Raw genomic sequence first — 19,016 nt, forward strand, 5'->3', positions numbered from 1 at the left:
TTCATTCAGGGCTATGATTCCTGCTTTCCACGAAGGCTAATCTATGCACAAGCACAGTGGATATGAGTGGTTGCACATGTTATCCTTCCCATACAATGTTCCATTTCAACTGAAATCTTTTGGAGATGAAATCACCTAAACTTTGATTCCAATGGGAAATTTTTAGGTGGTGCAAAAAGCTGGTGGGGGAAGCATCCGAGTACAGGATAGCATCTGGCTCAACTTGGAATTCACAGCACCTGTTTATCCCACAAGACACTGCCCCAGGCCTGCCCTCTACTCTCCTGAGGCCCTCGACCGCAGCAGAAGAGCGCTCTGGGAGCGCACACGAGGGAACCGCGTGAGGGGTCTGTGTGTGGCGGGTGAGGGCTGGGGGGTGGGAGACAATTAGAGTGTGGGTCCTTCCATCACCAGGAGCCTAGGGCAACTGCATATTAGATTCTCCTCCTTCACAAGGTGCGGGGGAGGGCGGCGGACAGTCACATCAATCTCATTATCTACTCAAAGATGTTGTGCAGCATCCTGTCTGTCAAGTTCCACTGGTGGAATTACATCGTGTATAGACACAGGCCTGGTGACCTGCAGAAGGACATCCAGCAACGGGAAATCCCAAGTAAGACAAAGGGTTTCCCTCTCCTTTTCTCCCTCACGATGTACAAGGAGGAAGGTGCAGGAGCTCCAGAGTCAGATATAACTGGAATGAAATCCTAGCCCTCTCCCTGGCTTGGCTGTGGGAAGCTAGAGTAAGTCACTCAGCCTCTCTGAACTTCACAAGGTTAGCAGGAAGGTTAAATGACATACTGTATGTAAATTACCTAGTACATACGTGTCTGGTAGAAAGTGTGAAGATAACAGTGACTCATGTCATTATGCTAGCTTGATATCTTGCAGATAATTTTACGTAAGATACTTTTATTATAAGCAGTTTTGGTTAACCCACATGGTATACAGATTCCTCCATTATATATACAACAGGAGCCAGATGGAAAGACCCATCCTTGTGATGACTCCATGGGACAGACCAGGACCATAAGTCTGGATGATACAATCACGACCTGATACAGCCCACTTTTTATGGGCAATGGATCTGAGGCCTGACCCTACCGTTGAGAAAGCAACCATGAGACCGAGGTTTTTAGGAACAACAACAAATCATCTAGTTAGGCGTAAGTGTTCTTAAATTTAGGACGGAAAATAACATACAGTGTGGGTTCTATATTTCTTCATACGCTTACACTTCAGTGGCATCTGACGTTGCACGGTTAGGTGCCATTTTACACAGGGAAGGGTAACCATCCACCCTTCCTTCAAAGGAACGGCTCACTCAAAGTGGACCCAGTGGACAGGAACTAAGGACAGAGTCTCTTTCCCTTTAAATCCACACAGGATGCGTTCCTCAGCCTAACCTCCATATAGCCACCAAAAAAGAAGAATGGAATTAAGATTCCATCAGAGGAAGAGTCACATCTCTCAAATCCCTTGTTTCACAGGGACTCAGAGAGAAATAGCGTTTGACTTAGGAGGGGTTGAGAGTCCCTAAAGATGGGCCTGCCTTTGATTTGCAAAGGCAGTGTTGTTTGAAAAGTGTATTGTTGACTACAGGAGGAAACAGCTTGGTGTATTTTTCTAACATTCGTTTTCAAACATACAAATACATGGTCTCAGTCTGACGTGTGGGTCTGTGTGTTTCAAGTACAAGGCTAAAGGTACTCACCAAAGTGTCAGCCAGGTCTTTCCGGTAGACATATATCCGACCAGATGCTTCAAGGGACTTGGAGATGGCCAAGTCATGTGGCTGAAGTTCATGCTTTTCTTTATTTACAAAAAAGAGTAATTAGAAACACAAGAACACCTAGTAGGCATTCACAGTACATCTAAAGAGTGAAATTTGCCAAAGAAAAATATTTAAAAATAAATGGGATGTGAAGTAGATTTAATTCAGTTCTGTACATGCTATACAATGATACCAGAAAATCAATGCTCAGAATCCATAAAGAGGTACCCTCTGCGATTCATTCTTATAACGTTTAGTCATTCTTTACACAGAACAGCTTAGGGAAGAAAGTAAAATTCATTCACAATCCCATCACTCTAAAGTAACCATATGATAGTAATATTGGTAACAGTTGAGTATATTTCCATCCTGATCTTTATGCAAATATGTGTGTGCACACATGTACATATGGTCAAAATTATTATTTATATGTTTGCATTAATAATCACTATAGATACACGTATTTGTAATTACTCCTTATGTGGTTTTATATTCCTATTTTAAGTACTTACCCACTTGTCAAAATTATTTATAATGTCATGTCATGTGTAACTGGTTATATAACTGTCTATTATGCCATCATTTAATCTTTCCTCTGTTGTTGAACATTTAATGGTTTCCAGTTTTTTTGGTCATATAAATTAGATGGCAAGAGCCATGCTAAGTACTAGCACAGGGACCAGCACATAACAGGGGTTTGATAAATGGGATCTGTTATTACAGCAGCCATATATATACTGCCAAAGTCAACATCTTTGTGCATAAATCTTTGGCTGCTTATAGATGATTTTCTTAAGACAGATTCCCAGTAGTGGAATTCCTAGGTCAAAGCGAAGGAACATTTTTAAAGTTTTTGACACAAGCTGCCAAACTGCTTTCCAATTCTTACACCCACCAACGCTCCCCATTCCTTTGAATAAGTTTACTGTTTTGCTAAAATCAAAAATAGATTCTCGGTTTACTCTGTATTTCTTGACTACTAGGAAAGGTGAATATTTTCATCTATTTTTTTCCATCTATTCTACTTCTATTTTATTCCCCTATTGTTCCTGTCCTTTGGCCATTTTTCTACCATAGTTGGACTCTTATATAACACAATAGGCTTCTCACAGAAAAACGTCCTCCCCCCACCTACAAGATGCAGGCGGGAATCGACCAAAGTGATACTCAACTTTATTCCACTGTGACATAATCAGCCTCTCCTAAGGTAGCCCTCCAGTTACCCAGCATGGTTGGAAATACAATATGCCACATCTCTTTTTCTAGATAATCAGTTCGAGCGCCAGATTTTGTTTTGAACATTTCTGTTTGATACAGAGTACACAAAGGATACTCGAATACATTCTTTATGGCCCAGCATTGCGAAGATAAGTAGTATTTGTCATGTTGGGCCGCTGACGTCGGCAGTAAATGGTCCCACATGGCCGGGCTCTGACGTTCTTCTAGCTCCTCCCTCTTTAGCTACAATTTCTTGCAACCCTCTGTGTGCCCATATATACCTTAAATCTGACTTTATACGAGCCATTCTGCATTTGCTATGGAATTTGCATTCTGCAAATGCCATGGCTTTCAGACAGTAATTTTTCCATTTGCTAAGAAGTGTTTTTCTTACTTTCAGATTTGTCACTACACCATGAACGATGAAAAGTGATAGGATTTTAAGCTCTGAGTAACTGGGTAGGTTTCTGTTACTACATACATATATACCTAACTTGGGTACAAAACAGCTGGAAACCTACTGAAAGCTGTGAGGGTAATAATACCAGTCCTTTTACAAAAGTCCACAAAACCTACAACATGGCCAATATCTCTAAACTTTTTTTAACAAAAAGAAAATAACTGTAGATCTCACTGTCATTTCATTTTGATGTAGCATTTAAAACATTTATTAAAAATTACGTAACTAGAGCAAGGAATACATTAAGCTCTGTGGGCTTTTTTTCTTCATAAGAACATTATTGCTTGGTGGATGTGAAGCTGCAGGCAGAAAGGTTCTTAACAGACAAAACTACTAATGGATGGAAAATGACGGCATATTTCCAAACCTGTGAGATAATTCAAGAGATAAACTGATATTGCTAGTGATGATTCGCTATGAGTCTATACACATTAGAACGACAGATGAATCTAATAGAGTGTAAAAATCGTATTTCACAGCCATCAAATAGATATTGGGTAGTAAAAGACCCACTCATTAATTCCCAGGTTCACGTGTGGCCCTGGGCCGACTCTGAGTCAGCCTCCAAGGGGGTGTGGGTCTCAGCTGTGCCACCAGGTTCTCTCAGGGTCCTTCTTTCTCCAGCACCTTCTGTCTGCATGGGGACCCAATGATTACTTTCTGTTGTGGTATTGCCTTGAGAGGCAAATGCTGATTTTGATGAAGTTTAATACTGTTTAGAATCATGTAATATCTTTGGTCACTTAAAATTAATATACAAATATCGTATTTATCTGGAATACCTAATATATTTTATTAAACATTCAACTACTCCCTGATTAAAATTCATGTAGTCCACACGTTTCTGAAATTTTTGCTCTTTTTCTTTAGAGAATGTTTTGATGGGAGGCACAATGCCCAGGGAGAGGAAGGAGTGCCTCACTTAACCAGGACAGGGGAGATGGGCTGTATTTGTTTGAATATGTAATCAACTAGCTTGTAGGCCCATTTTACCTGCCTCTGAGTAACAAAGCGAAAGAGGCAATGTTCCATCACATAATGCTTTCGCATCAAGTACAATACATGCTGATCTTCTTCTCCTGACTCTAGAATGGTAACAAAGGGTAAACAGGAATGCCCTTTATCTGCTCCCCCCTCCCAGGCCCGCCCCATCTCTGGCTGGTTAGTTTACACAGTACTCCCATTTTTCAACTACTGGGACTAAGTCACTTTCTTTGTATTTTTCTCAGGGTTAATGAGATATTAAATAAAGATCGTAAGCCAAAAAAGGAGGCCAGTGACACTGAGATCTGACAGGCTCCAGTGAAAACGCAGGGGTCTGTTCAGGTCTCACAGATCAATAGTATCAGCTTGTAATCTGTGTGATCTTATTCAAAACAGACAATAAACCATTCTCTGAGGATAAATAAGGCCCAACAGAGGCAAAAACTATAACCAGGGCTCCCTCCCCACGTCTGCCTGAAGGAACACTGCCTGTGAGCTTTCGGCTTATTGTACAGTTCTTATTTCCTTCAACAGGGAGTCTTTAAGTATTAAACTGTCAGCCAGCAAAAAGACTAGTTCAAGGTTGCCTTTCTTTTTTCTTCGGAAAGTAATTTCATCCTTTAGCAATTTCCCAAGTTAATTTAAATACGAAAACAGAAGGCTTATCTAGAGTACAAAATATGTAAAGCTTTATAATATATTTCAAAACACTGGCGCGCCTCTCTGCTCAGTTCTTGGGGAGGAAATTCAGCATCCAACGGTACCCAACTGTTGTCATGGAAACACCTCTGGTAGGTGGCTTCTTCTTGTTAGAGTGCTCATCCAGCTGCAGACCCAGAAGGGACGCGCTGCACGTCTACTCCATAAAAATGTCAACTCTCTCCTTCTGGAGGCAATCCAGTGAAAGATTAATATTCAAAGACAGAAAATAATTTACCCCCAGAGAATGTGACGGCTACCAGAGCCAGATCCTCTTCCGCATGCTGGATCTTTTCCGCCACAACTCTCAGGATCTCTTGGGCTGTACTGGAAACTTTCGCCTTCACGCTGACATAGGAGTGCTCCGTGATATACACGTGACAGAAAACTGCATGAGGTGAAAGGACTGTGAGTAGACAGAGAACAGCTGTGGCCACGAGGTACAGACGTTTCACCCAAAGCAAGGCACCCGCCACACTATTCCCTGCGGTACAGAGCAGACACAGCTAGATTTACATATATATGTGTGCACACGGGTGCCTGAGGGCACAGCAATGCGAGCCTGCACACACGTGAGACGGAGACGCGATAAAGCTGCTGAGCAAGGTGGAGTCGTGCTTAAGCATCCCATACTGTAGTGAGAGACCCACACCATGCAAAAGCGTCTGCTCAGGGTAGAGGCAGCCTGGCCACAACACAGTGGGATCTGTGCAACAGGGACTAGACTTCGGAGTCCCTTCTGTGAGGGTTACTGTGATCTCCCAAAGCAGTCTATTAAAGCGTCTAATTCAAACATTTTTGTTTTACACTTCACCTCTGGACAGGCACAGTGGCTCAGTAAAGACCACCACATTTTGTTATTTGAATTCTCATAAGCTTATCTAAGAAATCTGTCACTTGCTATGGTTTTTGGCTTCAGCCTTCCTGCTCGTATAAGAATGAACCTCCGCGTGCCGCCCCTCCACCCATATCAAGGTGGTAGTGAGTTTAGTTTTCAAATGGAGGTCACATTTCCAGCCTTTTTAATTTCCTTTTTCTTGTCTGTGGTACTAATCATTATTACTAGGACATTATCACTATCAGGGTGAATGGGCCCTGGAAACAATGTTTCTTTATGATTTAATAGCAGAAACTGTAGCAATGGAAATAACTGACACGTTATTTGCCTCTTGTATCAGCCATTCTGAATGTATAAAACACCAGCTTCTTTACTAAAGACAGAAGGACAATAATATACTTATTCTTCTCTTCTAGATTGCAAAAAAAAAAAAAAAAATGGGGAGTGCAGGTCCTAGAGAAATTTCATATGCAATTTAAATGCACCACAGAACTAAACCCAGGAATGTTTGCACAGAAATGCGAATGAAGCAAAAGACAAACTAGGGGTTCACTAGTACACACCTCAAAGTAAACACGCCACCAAGAGGAACTGACAGTATTTTGTTTTGGGTTTGGTTGGGTGTGTCACTAAAACCGTAGCATCTAACAAATAGCTGTTTTATGTGTTGTCAACAGACTTGTGAGAGACAAAATGTTTTTATCCTTCCACAAAAAGACGGAATTCTGGAGCAAGGCAAAGCTGCAGTCTACAAACTACTAAGTGTGAGGAAAGTTTACAGCCTGCTCAGTAAGATGATGAACAAAAGGAGGAGGGGGGAGGTCTTGAAATACTCAGATTCTTTGAAACTCAGCTTGGAAGATTATACAATTAATTGTAAGACAAATGGGAAAGGAAGGTCAGCAACTGAGAGATGAGGAGGTGAGGTCATTCCATTTGTTCCTCCACTTGGTACAGGTGACCCAACTATGACCCAACTATGACCCAACGAGTGCCATCATGTTTGGTTATACACGAACAATGGAACACAAGAGGTATCCTGTGACATTTTGTTGTTTAAACATTCAATAAGTTGAATAAATATTCAACGTCCACACTTAAAATTTCAGCGCTGTCGGGAAAGGCGAATTAAAAGAGAAAGTCTCCAAGTCACAATAGCATGCACATTTGAATTGCTGTGTTTCCCAGCTCTGCCCTTGACTCAACCTTTATCTAAACAGGAGGAAACCATTTCCAGTTCCGTTATAAAACAGTAATGTAGCAAAGCATGCCAGGGGCTTCTCTGGTGGACCAGTGGTTAAGAATCCGCCTGCCAATGCAGGGGACGTGGGTTCCATCCCTGGTCCGGGAAGATCCCACATGCCGTGGGGCAACTAAGCCCATGCGCCACAACTACTGAGTCTGTGCTCTAGAGCCTGCGAGCCACAACTACTGAGCCTGCCTGCTGCAACTACCGAGGCCCGTGCGCCTAGAGCCCGTGCTCCACAACAAGAAAAGCCACCACAATGAGAAGCCCGTGCATCACAACAAAGAGTAGCCCCCGTTCGCCGCAACTAGAGAAAAGCCTGCGTGCAACAACGAAGACCCAACACAGCGAAAAATAAATAAATAACTTAATTAATTAAATTTAAAATAAAAAGTACATCAGCACCTTCAGAGTGCTACAAAGGCGTCTCCCCTGCACTGACGGAGCAGCCCTCTTCAGGGTGGGTCACGAGCCCTTTTGCCAGCAGCACTGATTGAGGACACACTGGACGTGTGGCACTGCCCGGCAGGGCCTTGCCTTGGAGGAGTTTCGACTGCACATCCTTCCTTTCATTATTTTCTCCAAGATTTTCTTCTCTAAATCTCAGGGATTGACTCAGCCAAAGCCCTGCACGGTGGCTTTAAGGGACTTTCCAGTGAGTCACAGGCGATGGGCTGACAGCCGGGGGAGAGGGCAGCCAAGGGGAAAGGTTGCCTTTCCAGTCCATTTTGCACATCTCCCCAAGAACGCAGGGGGCTCTTTGCAGTCTCCTTTCCTTACCTGGGACAGTACTCTGTGAGAAAGAAAACTGTAACGCCCAGAGCAAGAGAAGAAAAACTATCACTGTGGATGCTAACATGCGTGTCTTAGGGGTGTGGCAGCTAGAAAGGGTTAAAGGCAGGCTGATGTGTTAAAGTTGGAGAATGATGGTGATTAGCTGCTACTCCACCTGCCCCAGAGCCTTGTTCAAACCGTACTCACTTTCCTCTGTTTCCGTCACAGTTCCTCTATGCTGGAGCCAGTTCTCCTTAAGACTGAATTGGTGGAAAAGGGCTTTATTCTGCAAGAAGGGAGAACAAGAACAATGAATGAATGTATTGCTGCCCTTTGGAAAACCAGAGCTGTTTGCAACATGTTCCAAAAGAGCGTGCCAATTTTTTTTTTTAATATGAAATCCACCCATCTAATCTTAGATGAATAAACTGGGAGCTGCCTCAATTAATGCACGTGGAGGTGGAGAGTCTGAGCAACATGATAGACCTTGGCCAAAGGAAAAAGCCCCCCAAATGATTCTCTGCAACATGCCGGAGAGTATGGGTGTGATTTTTAACACTCGCTACTACAAACATCCATAGCTTCTTCTCCTGAGAGAGACATGGTTTCCCCATCCCAACAGCAACCTTGCTTTTGGATAAAGCCACGTCGAGATGGTTTCATACTTCTGCTGTAGTGCAATGACTTGCTGAAGAGAAACAGGTACGTGATCCATTATGATTATCCATCACCTGATATATCAGCTTCTACAAAACCTGTGCCTGACATCTCATTTAGCATTTCCCCCCAAGGTGAAGAGGAAACACATTCATTCTGGCTACCATCTCTCTTTCTGGTGGGTTGAAGGGTTCCAACCTTCTTCTTACAAGACTTCCTTACTCTTGCAGGCAAGAGTCTTGCATAGACGGTTTTCTATCTTTATATCAATGACTAAAAATCATATTTATATCATTCTGGGGATGTTGGGGAAACTCTGAGTCTCCAAAACGCACCACAAGAATTCAGAATGTCATAAAGTCTAGGGCACCTGGCTGAAACTGCATCTGCACAAGCACAGGGAAAGCTAGGTGAGGTAGGAGTGGGGAGGCAAGGTGCAGCCCCCGGCTCCCCACCTGGCCCTCCTCTGCTAGAGGCAGCGTTCCTTAATTATGAAGAAATACCAAGTGGGCCAAGGCCAGGCCTCCAAACCAGATCACCCCGTTTCAGACAGAAGGGGCTGCCTTACCTTCCTTTGTGGTGAATATTCATCTACAGTGCTGAAAGGAAAAGGACAAGACATCAGTCTTTGTCTCAAACCCAGAATAATGTAGTGATTGTCACAGAGACTCCTTTTCAGGCAGCGGGCAGAGGTTTTTGCTTTTCAAAAAGATAAAACACACAGTATTCACTAGTTTACTATGCATAACACACTTGACACTGGGCTCTGGATTTCCAGTGAACCAGGAAGAAGAGAAGCTATTTATTCAACAGGTATATTTTGCTTTCTACCCATAGAAACTGAGCATTGAGGAAAGAACTGGATTTATTTCCACAGAAACTCTAAGTTTTCTCATATTTGGCTAGATTTTCGGTGAAATTATTGTTCTTTAGATAGCTAAATAAGTCAGCCAAGACAGATCTTTTCCAGGATGTTTCTATGTGTGGTGGAACTGGGGGATCTTCTGCAGGTCCCCAGCTCAAATCTTATCCCAGAATCTAGAGATACTTCATCACTTGTACCAAAGACGCAAGAATCATGTCTTAGACAGTTTTCTTACTTAAATCTTTTATTTCCCAGTTTTATGTAAGTTTTTAAATGGAATGCATTAAATTCCATTTATTTATTTATTGCATTTAAATGTGTACTAAACCAGAATTAAATTTTCCCAACTGTAAGAAGGCCTGCCTTACAGCATAGATCAACTTCCATGTAGGGGATTATTCTGATGTAAAGGTTTCTTTCTTTTTCTTTTTTGCTTCATTTGTTTGTTCATATTTTCATACTAGTCTTAGGCTACCGAAATTGATTACAGTGTAGACTGTGATAAAAGATGACCACCAAAATTCACAACATTCATTTCTAACACCCTGCCCCTCATTTCTGAATTTCTAAATGTGCGATTTTCCTGATTGGGACTAAGGTTTATACATAATTTGTTTGCACCCTAAAATTCTTTATATAGCCTTTACTAAATAGATCTCCCTTTACTAAAATTAAGTCAGGCTTTAAATCTCAAATCGATAATCTGAAAGGCCTGAATTAACATTTTCTATGAGAAGTGCATTTGTGACTGCTGAAATCTTAATAGAAGTTTTTCACAACTTGACAACAGATGTGTTTTATGTTTAAAAAGTAGAAGCTACATTGTAAATCAGAGAACAATTTTTCCCTTCAGATTAACTTTGCAGCTACATCTGAAAACTGAATAATGTCTTGATGTTTTCATTTACCAAAATTAATAAGAAGAGTTAGTGGTAAACCAGAGTAAAGTTAGGTATTAGAAATATGAAAGACTAATGATAGACACCTCAGTGATACACCTTGGATATGACAAAAGTCACTGAATAAATGCTTTCCTTTAAGTTTTCTGAATTGATAAAGAAATTTCAGGGAATCCATAAAACTGAACTTTAAAAGTGCACCATGACTTGCTGGGACCTATTTATAAAACGTTTTTCCTATTCATTAGAGATAGCTATGAGCTCCCCCAAATGACAAGTTAAATATTGACACTTTTAAAACTAAATAATAATTTATTAGATAATTGTTCTCATGTACCCAGCCTGTCATGGCGCAGTTTATTTCTACCATACCAAACAGGGTTAAAAAAAAAAACAGCCAATAAGCTTGACTTAGTGTTCATTCATCTTGAGATATAAAAACAAATATTTACTACTGGAGAACCTAAGGAATCAAGATAAATCTCAGATTCAAAATGTTCCAAATGGTACATATGAGACACCCCCACTTCTATCACACGTGCTGCTTTCTTTTACTAACTGTGATGAGGAAAATTACTTACTGACGACGGTGCATTCCAAGTATCTTTTGAAATTCTTTCAGTTCTTTTTCAAGTATTGGGTATTCATATACATCATCCAGTACATTTCTGTATATGGTCTGGGGGAAAAAGAAGATTTCAGCTTAATTGGTTTGATGCCTATTTTGTAAGGATTAAGATTCATAGAGTGGTTAACCTGCTCAGGGAAATAAGTGGAATCCAGAACAATGCTGGGGGTTAAACCAGGTACCAAGGAGATCCTGAGTGGGATTCCACCTCCTAGCCCCTCGCTCAACTGGTGTGGCTCTGTGGAAGCTTTTAAAGGCTATAGGTAGGGAACGGTGGAAACTTAAAAGAGATCTCTGGCTGGCTACTCAAAATTTCCATGCCTGTTCTAAATTTTTAGAAATAATATCCACATAACCATTTGGGAGTGAAAAAATCCACTGAATTAAACTACCCAGTTGATTTGAAAATAACATTAGTTTAGTCAGAGACTTGATTTAAACCAGTTTTTAACTGGATGTCTAAGTGATATCTGAATTTTGAAATCAAAGTGATTTCCTTCATGAAAGGCAAAATCAGTTTAGATACTTGCCTATTCTGAAATAGAACTCTTCCCTGCTCAAATTCCACTGTACCTCTTCTCTGTGTTAACTTGCACAGCTAATACGGTTCTGGTGGCCAAAAGAATCCAACTGTTTACAAGCCATCTGCAGAGAATCATCGGTATTGAAAAGATACTGCAGCCTACTAATGATTGGACACATATATCAGCTTATCCAATTTCAAATATAAATCTAGGTTAGTATCTATTTTATAGGTTATTATTGCTCTAATGTCTCAAAATATACCAGGTCCTGAAAAGGTTTCATAATGTATACATTGTCACTATAGGTTTTAAAAGATAAATGTTTTATCCCATTATTGTAGATATGGGAATTGTTAGTTTAAAGTTATAATACATTTCAACATATTAAACAGTATCAAGTTTTAAAGTATCTTTTATTTTACGTTCCTTAATTATTTCATTTGCAGTCAAAATTCCCATGACTTATATAAAATAAATAACCTTAAATGAGTGACGATAAAACTTGCCTTCTTCTATGTAAGGAATATCAGGCTTCAGAGGTCAAAACAAATTAATACTTTGAATCATAACTTCAATATTACAAACAACTTAGATGACTGTAACCTACGAATGAGATTTTTGTTTTTGTTTTTGTTTTTCTGCAGTACACAGGCCTCTCACCGTTGTGGCCTCTCCCGTTGCAGAGCACAGGCTCCGGACGCGCAGGCTCAGCGGCCATGGCTCACGGGCCCAGCTGCTCTGCAGCATGTGGGATCTTCCCGGACCGGGGCACGAACCCGTGTCCCCTGCATCGGCAGGCTGACTCTCAACTACTGAGCCACCAGGGAAGCCCACGAATGAGATTTTTGAAATGAGTCATTTGGCATAAAAGAATTACTCAATAACTGGATGTTTTACATTACCTTTAAAAACATTTTTGAATGTTCATCTTCATGTAACCAGTCTTTGTACAGAGCAATCCACTGGGAAACAAGATGCAAGACCTTCCGTTTCCGACAAGGAACATCTGAGTTTTCTTCTTTGCCTTGATACTTCTTAGCAGAATAGGTGCAAATCGTTAAGGAAATTACATTGTTGCAAGTAAAAAATGTGAAGAGATCCGTTTATTCTTGCTTTCACAAACTATGCTAAGGCACATTTTCCAAAATACCTACAAGTACCTGAACATGCAGGAAGAAAAGAATATGTGTAGGGAGAGTAAAAGGTGTGCACTGAAGAGGGTAAGCCCAGGAAAATGATTTACATAACATGGTGGCAGGCCATGAGGATAAAGACTGGTCGACAGAACTGACAGCTGCTGACATAGCTCCACAGGCAGCATGGGTTAATGCCACCTCCAAGAGACCCTAGGTGGCCCATTAATCACAAAAGATTAAGGCTCCAAAAGATCTGGCCTCACTACATAGGTGGACACTGTTTCCATAAAAGTTAGATCAGAACGGGGCCAGATATACTTTGATCATCAGAAATTCACATTCTAAAGTAGCGCCAAATGAGCACAGATTTCTGGAGCATAATTTGTGATATGATTCAAATGCTCACCCTAGGAATTTATGTGAAAAAAAAAGAGAAATGGATAAGCGTGCAAATGTAAGTAAAAAAGGGCTGCTAATTTTCATTTTCACTGGAATAAAAAAATATTAAATAGGAATAACCTAAATGCTTCAACCATTAAGGACAGTTAAATAAATTACTGCATATCCACTTAAAGGGCTTTTCTATAGCCATAAAACTGATGGTCCAGCACTACATTTACAGACACAAGACATGCACAGTATACTGTTAAGTAGGAAAGCAAGTAAGAAAAGTATACGTTAGGATCACCCATTTCTATTAACTATGTTTATTTATATATTCATTACCTGGAAAGATATACACTGATAGTTAACAGTGGCTTCTTAAGGTAATGAGATTTCAGAGAACATGAATTATTTTTATTATACTTATAAGCATTTCCCAATTTGTATACAATGACTATGTATTAACTATGCTGTTAAAATTATATAAAAATAACAACCTCAAAGGCAACATGCTTAAAGCCTTAGGAATGAGACAGAAGCGTGGCGCTTTCCAAAAGAACCTAGCATTTTTGCCCCCCAAATTATCATTCTGAGTATCTTGGACACACTGAAAAGTTAGCTAGAAATAGAAAATGCTATGATACCAAACACAGGTAGGTTTTGGGGTTACTGGACAGGATTCTCTATTCTTCAATGCTGATATATAATTGCAAAATAGGAATCAATTTTGTATCAGGCTTTGTAACTATTTTAAAACATAATTCAGTCACTGTCTCCCCAACCTGCAAAAGGACATCAAGGACTGAATGGATAAAAAAGATGTGGTACGTATATATACAATGGAATACTACTATACATATATATATATAAAAAAAACTGAATCACTTTGCTGTACAGCAGAAATTAACACAACACTGTAAATCAAATATACTTCAATAAAAAAATAAAATGGGGAGAAAAGTAATAGCTAACCCTGAACATTTTAGAATGGCTGTATCTGGAGAAAAAATACTTATAATCCTTGTTATGTCACCATAAAATTAAAGCAACTAACTCAGGATAAAAAAAAGTACATCAAGGACATCTGATTTCTTTGATTTCTACCTGTGAAACAAACTCCAGCAAACACAAAAAGAATCTATTAAAGTATCTATTTCTTCTAGTTTTTCTCTTGAAAGGCATAATATAAAGATTTATCTTACATTATTTCCACTTATGCAAATGTTCTTTTCCTCTTTTCCTGTAACTATCATGGCTTGACTAATGATAAAGAAAAAACTCTTCCTTAAACATTGTGAGGCAAGACACTCGTTCGGAAACTTTGAGTGCCTTTCCTTGGCATGGCTTTCCAGCCTTTGATCTGTTGCAACTCTTCTAGTTAGTGTATGCAATCCTAAAGCCTCCTTAACTGGTCAGCAACCTTCTAATCACATCCATCATCCTAAGAGAGCATGCCCTGACAAAGCTCTGAAACGATGACAGTCGATTACGGGGATAAGACCTCCCAAGTGGGGAATCCTTGTCTCCCCCGGGGATACTTGCCCAGAAACACACACTCACATATGTATGTTTTCCCATCACATGGTCTGGCACTAACTGACCGATGGTCTTCTAACTTCAGTTATCGCCAATCCACTCAACCTCTTGACTCTGGTGTTTACCCAGCAGGCCAAATTCATCTCCAGATTCTAAAGTCTTGAGACGTAGGTTTGAAGAAAACATAATATCGACAGCACAATTTACCCACGACGTAGAACGCGAAAACAGCGGCTCTGCATTCATTTCCAGCTCCCCCTGCCTGGTCTGTTTCATTTCATCTTTCACCTTGGCTATCATGACATGAATATTTAACATAGCCACCCTCTACCGAGGGGCTGAGTAAATGAAGAAAGGCAGTTCATTCCTAATGTGAGACATCTGTCTGAGAGGAAGCCGACACAGCATCCTGAAGTTAATGAAGGATATTGCCTCAACAGCGCCTGGCACAAGTCGTCAGTTGTCATGAAGACCGTGTACGTGAGAAGGAAGTCATCAAGGAGGGTCTCTGCAAAGAAAGGAAAATAAACACAAGGTTAGCAAATCGGTGATAAGAGGGGCAGCTGCTTAGCCAGGCCCTGGAACAGTGTGCACAGAAGGAATATGACAAATGGTGGTGGCAGTGGGAGGGGTGAGGTTAGGGGAATTTTAGCCACAAAATACATGATTTAGTAAAGTTATTTTTTAAAACTCTTATATAGAACGCCTCAAGCAATGAGATTTTTTTTTTTATTACAAGGCTCTCTAAACATACAATTTTGTCACCTTTTTTTCCTTCCCTAAAACATCATCTATATTTTTGGGTGTAGACGTTATGGAAAACCAATGCATAAAAAAAGTGCTTTTGAAAATAAATTTTATAAGATTTCTGAAGTATGCACTCCAGACCTACAGGGAATGACGCTTATATGTTCTAATAAATAAAGGCTTTCTAAAGCCATTTACCTAAGTCTAGGACAAGAACAATGGATAATAAAACCCAGAGGACACACGTCAGGTTCCAAGGCCATTCACCTGTATCTCTCAAAAGCATCTGTAAGAAGTTGGGAAAGTGGTGAGTGATTTTCTTACTGTTGTGAAGAGAGGCAGAACTAAGTCCAGTTAAAAATGGAAAGAGAGGGCTTCCCTGGTGGCCCAGTGGTTGGGAGTCCGCCTGCCGATGCATGGGACGTGGGTTCGTGCCCCGGTCCAGGAGGATCCCACATGCCGTGGAGCGGCTGGGCCTGTGAGCCATGGCCGCTGAGCCTGCGTGTCTGAAGCCTGTGCTCCGCAGCGCGAGAGGCCACAACAGTAAGAGGCCCACGTACCGCAAAAAAAAAAAAAAAAAAAAAAAGGAAAGAGAAAGCACGTAAAATGGATCATGACATACTCCCTCCTAATTCCTTTTCTAACTCTTCAACCTACAAAAACAGGTTCCACTGTTATTGCCTCTTTGCCTGAGTGTTCTTCGAAAAGTCCAGCTTACATATAATACGGAACTCCTGAACAGGCAAAGTGACCTCCAATAAAATTTCAAAAATGATAGAAAAGATCTACAGTCAGAATGCAAAGTAGACCTTTTGCTATAGTAGTCTTTAACCAATCTCCTTACCTTGAAATTCATTTTAAAATATTATGTAATTTTCATATAATTTACATTCTGGATATCAAAATTTTAGCTATTTGATATAGTAGAAAACTGTAAGAATAGTGAGCTTGTATCCTAAATAGCATTGATGCTCTCTTACACTACAAATGTGGAAACAGAAAGAACTGCCCAATACAGAATTCTATAGCTCTACGCTGAAGATTAGAAAAATTCCAGAATTTTAGAAATAACCAGCAACGTTTCTTTAAAAGTTATCAATGCAAAACAAAAGGCCGTGTTGAAGAACACAAAATTCTGATAAAAAGCGGTTGTGAATGACACCTACAGTCCTATATGAACTGCAGGGGTTAATTTATTTCCATGGTTTGTTTATGCTGCAAAATATCGAGATAGTTCTGATCCAAACAGGTAAGTGGCTGAAAATGGTAATAGTTGACCAAAAAAGTTTGCTTTCTAGTGGCAAGAGGCCCTTAATTAAAATGAACCAGAGGTGTTAATGAAGAGTATTAGGTAATTTTTTTCAAAGGTATTTATTTTTTTTATAATAGATAAGTATCAGTATTCCTCACTAAAAAAAAATAATTTGACAAATGGCACCTAAAATGTAAATTAAGCCTAAACTTATAATGTTGTATCACACTGTAGTATGTGAACAGTCACTGGTCTAACCCACTATTACTCTGTGGAAAAGCAAGTTCTCAAACAGATGTGCTTGGGCCTTGCTGGGCATATATTAAGCCCAGTACAGGAAAACTGGGAATGTGGCTGGTTGCACAACTGAATGTGAGTGGATATGCACAGGAGTCTGAATGTGAGTGGATATGCACAGCAGAGCTAGGAGCTCTCTACTGGAGTCCCGGTTTACGAAAGTTTCCAATCTATGCACAAAAAGGCAGAAGAAGCTTTATTGTAAAATCTACCCCCAAACTAGTTAACCTGGCAGCACAAGTCAATCACTGGCATCCTAGTGAAAAATTTGGAATGTGTATGTGAAATTTTGTGTCTCTTTCATTACAGTGTTTTATTTTTTATTTAATATTTTTTTTTGGCCACACCTCCAGGCTTGTGGGATCTTAATTCCCTGGCCAGGGATCGAACCCATGCCCCTTGCAGTGGAACTGCGGAGTCCTAACCACTGGACCACCAGGAATTCCCTCATTACAGTTTTTTAAATAGTTGAAATTAAGGTCCAACAATGGCATAATGTCTGAACCCCTAGGATATTTTGGAATCCAACTTGAAAACTATCACTCTGGGATGCTACTAAACAGTTATGTTCACAAATTATAACATATCTCTGTACTAAACATGGTTGATGAGAATCCTTAGCTTCTCTGGTCTAATTGGAAATTAAGTCTTTTTTGCATTCAATGTTAGACACAGGCAGCAAGGACCATAGAGCAGCCTAGAACCTAGAATTGACTTCAGGCTTTCCAATGGGCCCTTACAGATTGGAACCCACAATATACAGAAACCACTGGGTGACGGCACTGAGAACCTCAGACAATGCAGCATGTAAAATTCTTGGTGTGACACTCAGGTTCAGACTCTTTGGGATGTTCTTACACGTAGCTAATTTAGTGAGGTGGGAAGTATTCTCTAGTCAAGATTTCCTCCATGAGTAGCTCAGATTAAAAAGAGCACCATTAACTTTGACAAAAGCATTCATTCCATTCTGGAAGAGCCTTAGATAATGAACTGAGTGGCTGTGAGAGTTTGGTTGGATGGTGGCAAAACCATTTGGCATTCAATTCAATTAATCAGCTCATATAAGATAATATTTTGTTGAGGGCTTTGACCCAGAAATGCTTATCTCCCCTAAGCTACTACCATATTTAATATTCATCAGCATTTATCTAATTATCTCTCTGCCATAGAAATATTAATTAAAATAAAAATAATGATGCTACATAAAAAATCTCCAGTTAAAAACCTAATGAATAGAATAGCTAAAAATCCAATGAATAGAACAGATTCCCAATACTCCTAACTCAAATCTTTCTCTAACTACCATATTGTTCTGAAATTCTTCTGTATACAAAGAGCTTTCCTTTATTCCTTTTCAACATTGGTATTTTTTTTTTTGCCGCACATGAAAGTAATTGAGTGATATACTCAAAACAGCACACTTCAAATAAAAGTGCATTTTATAATATCCATGCTTCAAAAAAGGCTGTCCCACTGCTATTTAGAGATATTTTTAGAACCACAATGGCTATATAAATGATCCCCTGAAGACTATTAGCCAACAATGGCCATTTAGAAAGACTAGCAAATCCACTGGCATCCACATTAAAACACTATAATTATCTATTATATTATATACTGCTTAATTAATAGTAATTTAAGACTCTAGGTAGAAAAGCACCTTTGTGTATAAAAACATCTTTCATTTAGACACATTCATCATTGCCATACAGACTAACACTCTGAATAAAAAGATGCATTCATTTTGATTTCTAGCTTAATGAATACCTAGGTATTAATGTACCAAAAACTTTTCTTTGAAATTCTATTCTTTAAATCCATCTCTAAATCTAATCCCAAATTCTTGGCTCATCACTGACAAAAATACTCAGCCATCCTTTTGGGAATACCCCTCTTCTTTCCCCAAATAACATAATATTTTGTAGTGGCTTTTTAAAATACAGGAATTACTCTTTGCAGTATAAAGTAACATGCTAATACCTATCAAAACTGGAGGGAAAATACTATTACAGTTTTAAGAACAATGTAACCTGAAATAAAATATATCAATATGCTGTCAAAATCTAGACTTGATAGAAATGGCTCTAAAATTCAGGTC

General features: G+C 39.7%; 1 protein-coding gene across 5 annotated transcripts in view; it reads right to left on the minus strand.

The window, feature by feature from the left end:
- RAPGEF5 (Rap guanine nucleotide exchange factor 5) overlaps nt 1-19,016 on the minus strand; it is a 219,917-nt gene that overhangs the window by 32,556 nt on the left and 168,345 nt on the right. For 4 of the 5 annotated variants that reach the window (XR_003432022.1, XM_027102659.1, XM_027102657.1 and 1 more), the window contains exons 12-18: nt 15,052-15,130; nt 12,469-12,613; nt 10,996-11,093; nt 9,219-9,249; nt 8,201-8,279; nt 5,374-5,541; nt 1,715-1,812 (exon numbers count right to left, since the gene is read on the minus strand). Coding sequence is in view for 4 of the 5 variants with exons in the window: in XM_027102659.1 (XP_026958460.1) it covers nt 1,715-1,812; nt 5,374-5,541; nt 8,201-8,279; nt 9,219-9,249; nt 10,996-11,093; nt 12,469-12,613; nt 15,052-15,130 (698 nt within the window). In the remaining variant the exon portion in view is untranslated. The remainder of the gene's footprint in view (nt 1-1,714; nt 1,813-5,373; nt 5,542-8,200; nt 8,280-9,218; nt 9,250-10,995; nt 11,094-12,468; nt 12,614-15,051; nt 15,131-19,016) is intronic. The other variant, XM_027102658.1, reaches the window with a different exon arrangement.

This window comes from Aethalodelphis obliquidens, unplaced genomic scaffold (assembly GCF_003676395.1).
Source record: "Aethalodelphis obliquidens isolate GAN/ISIS:26980383/991018 unplaced genomic scaffold, ASM367639v1 scaffold5, whole genome shotgun sequence".
NCBI classification, from domain to species: Eukaryota; Metazoa; Chordata; class Mammalia; order Artiodactyla; family Delphinidae; genus Aethalodelphis; species Aethalodelphis obliquidens.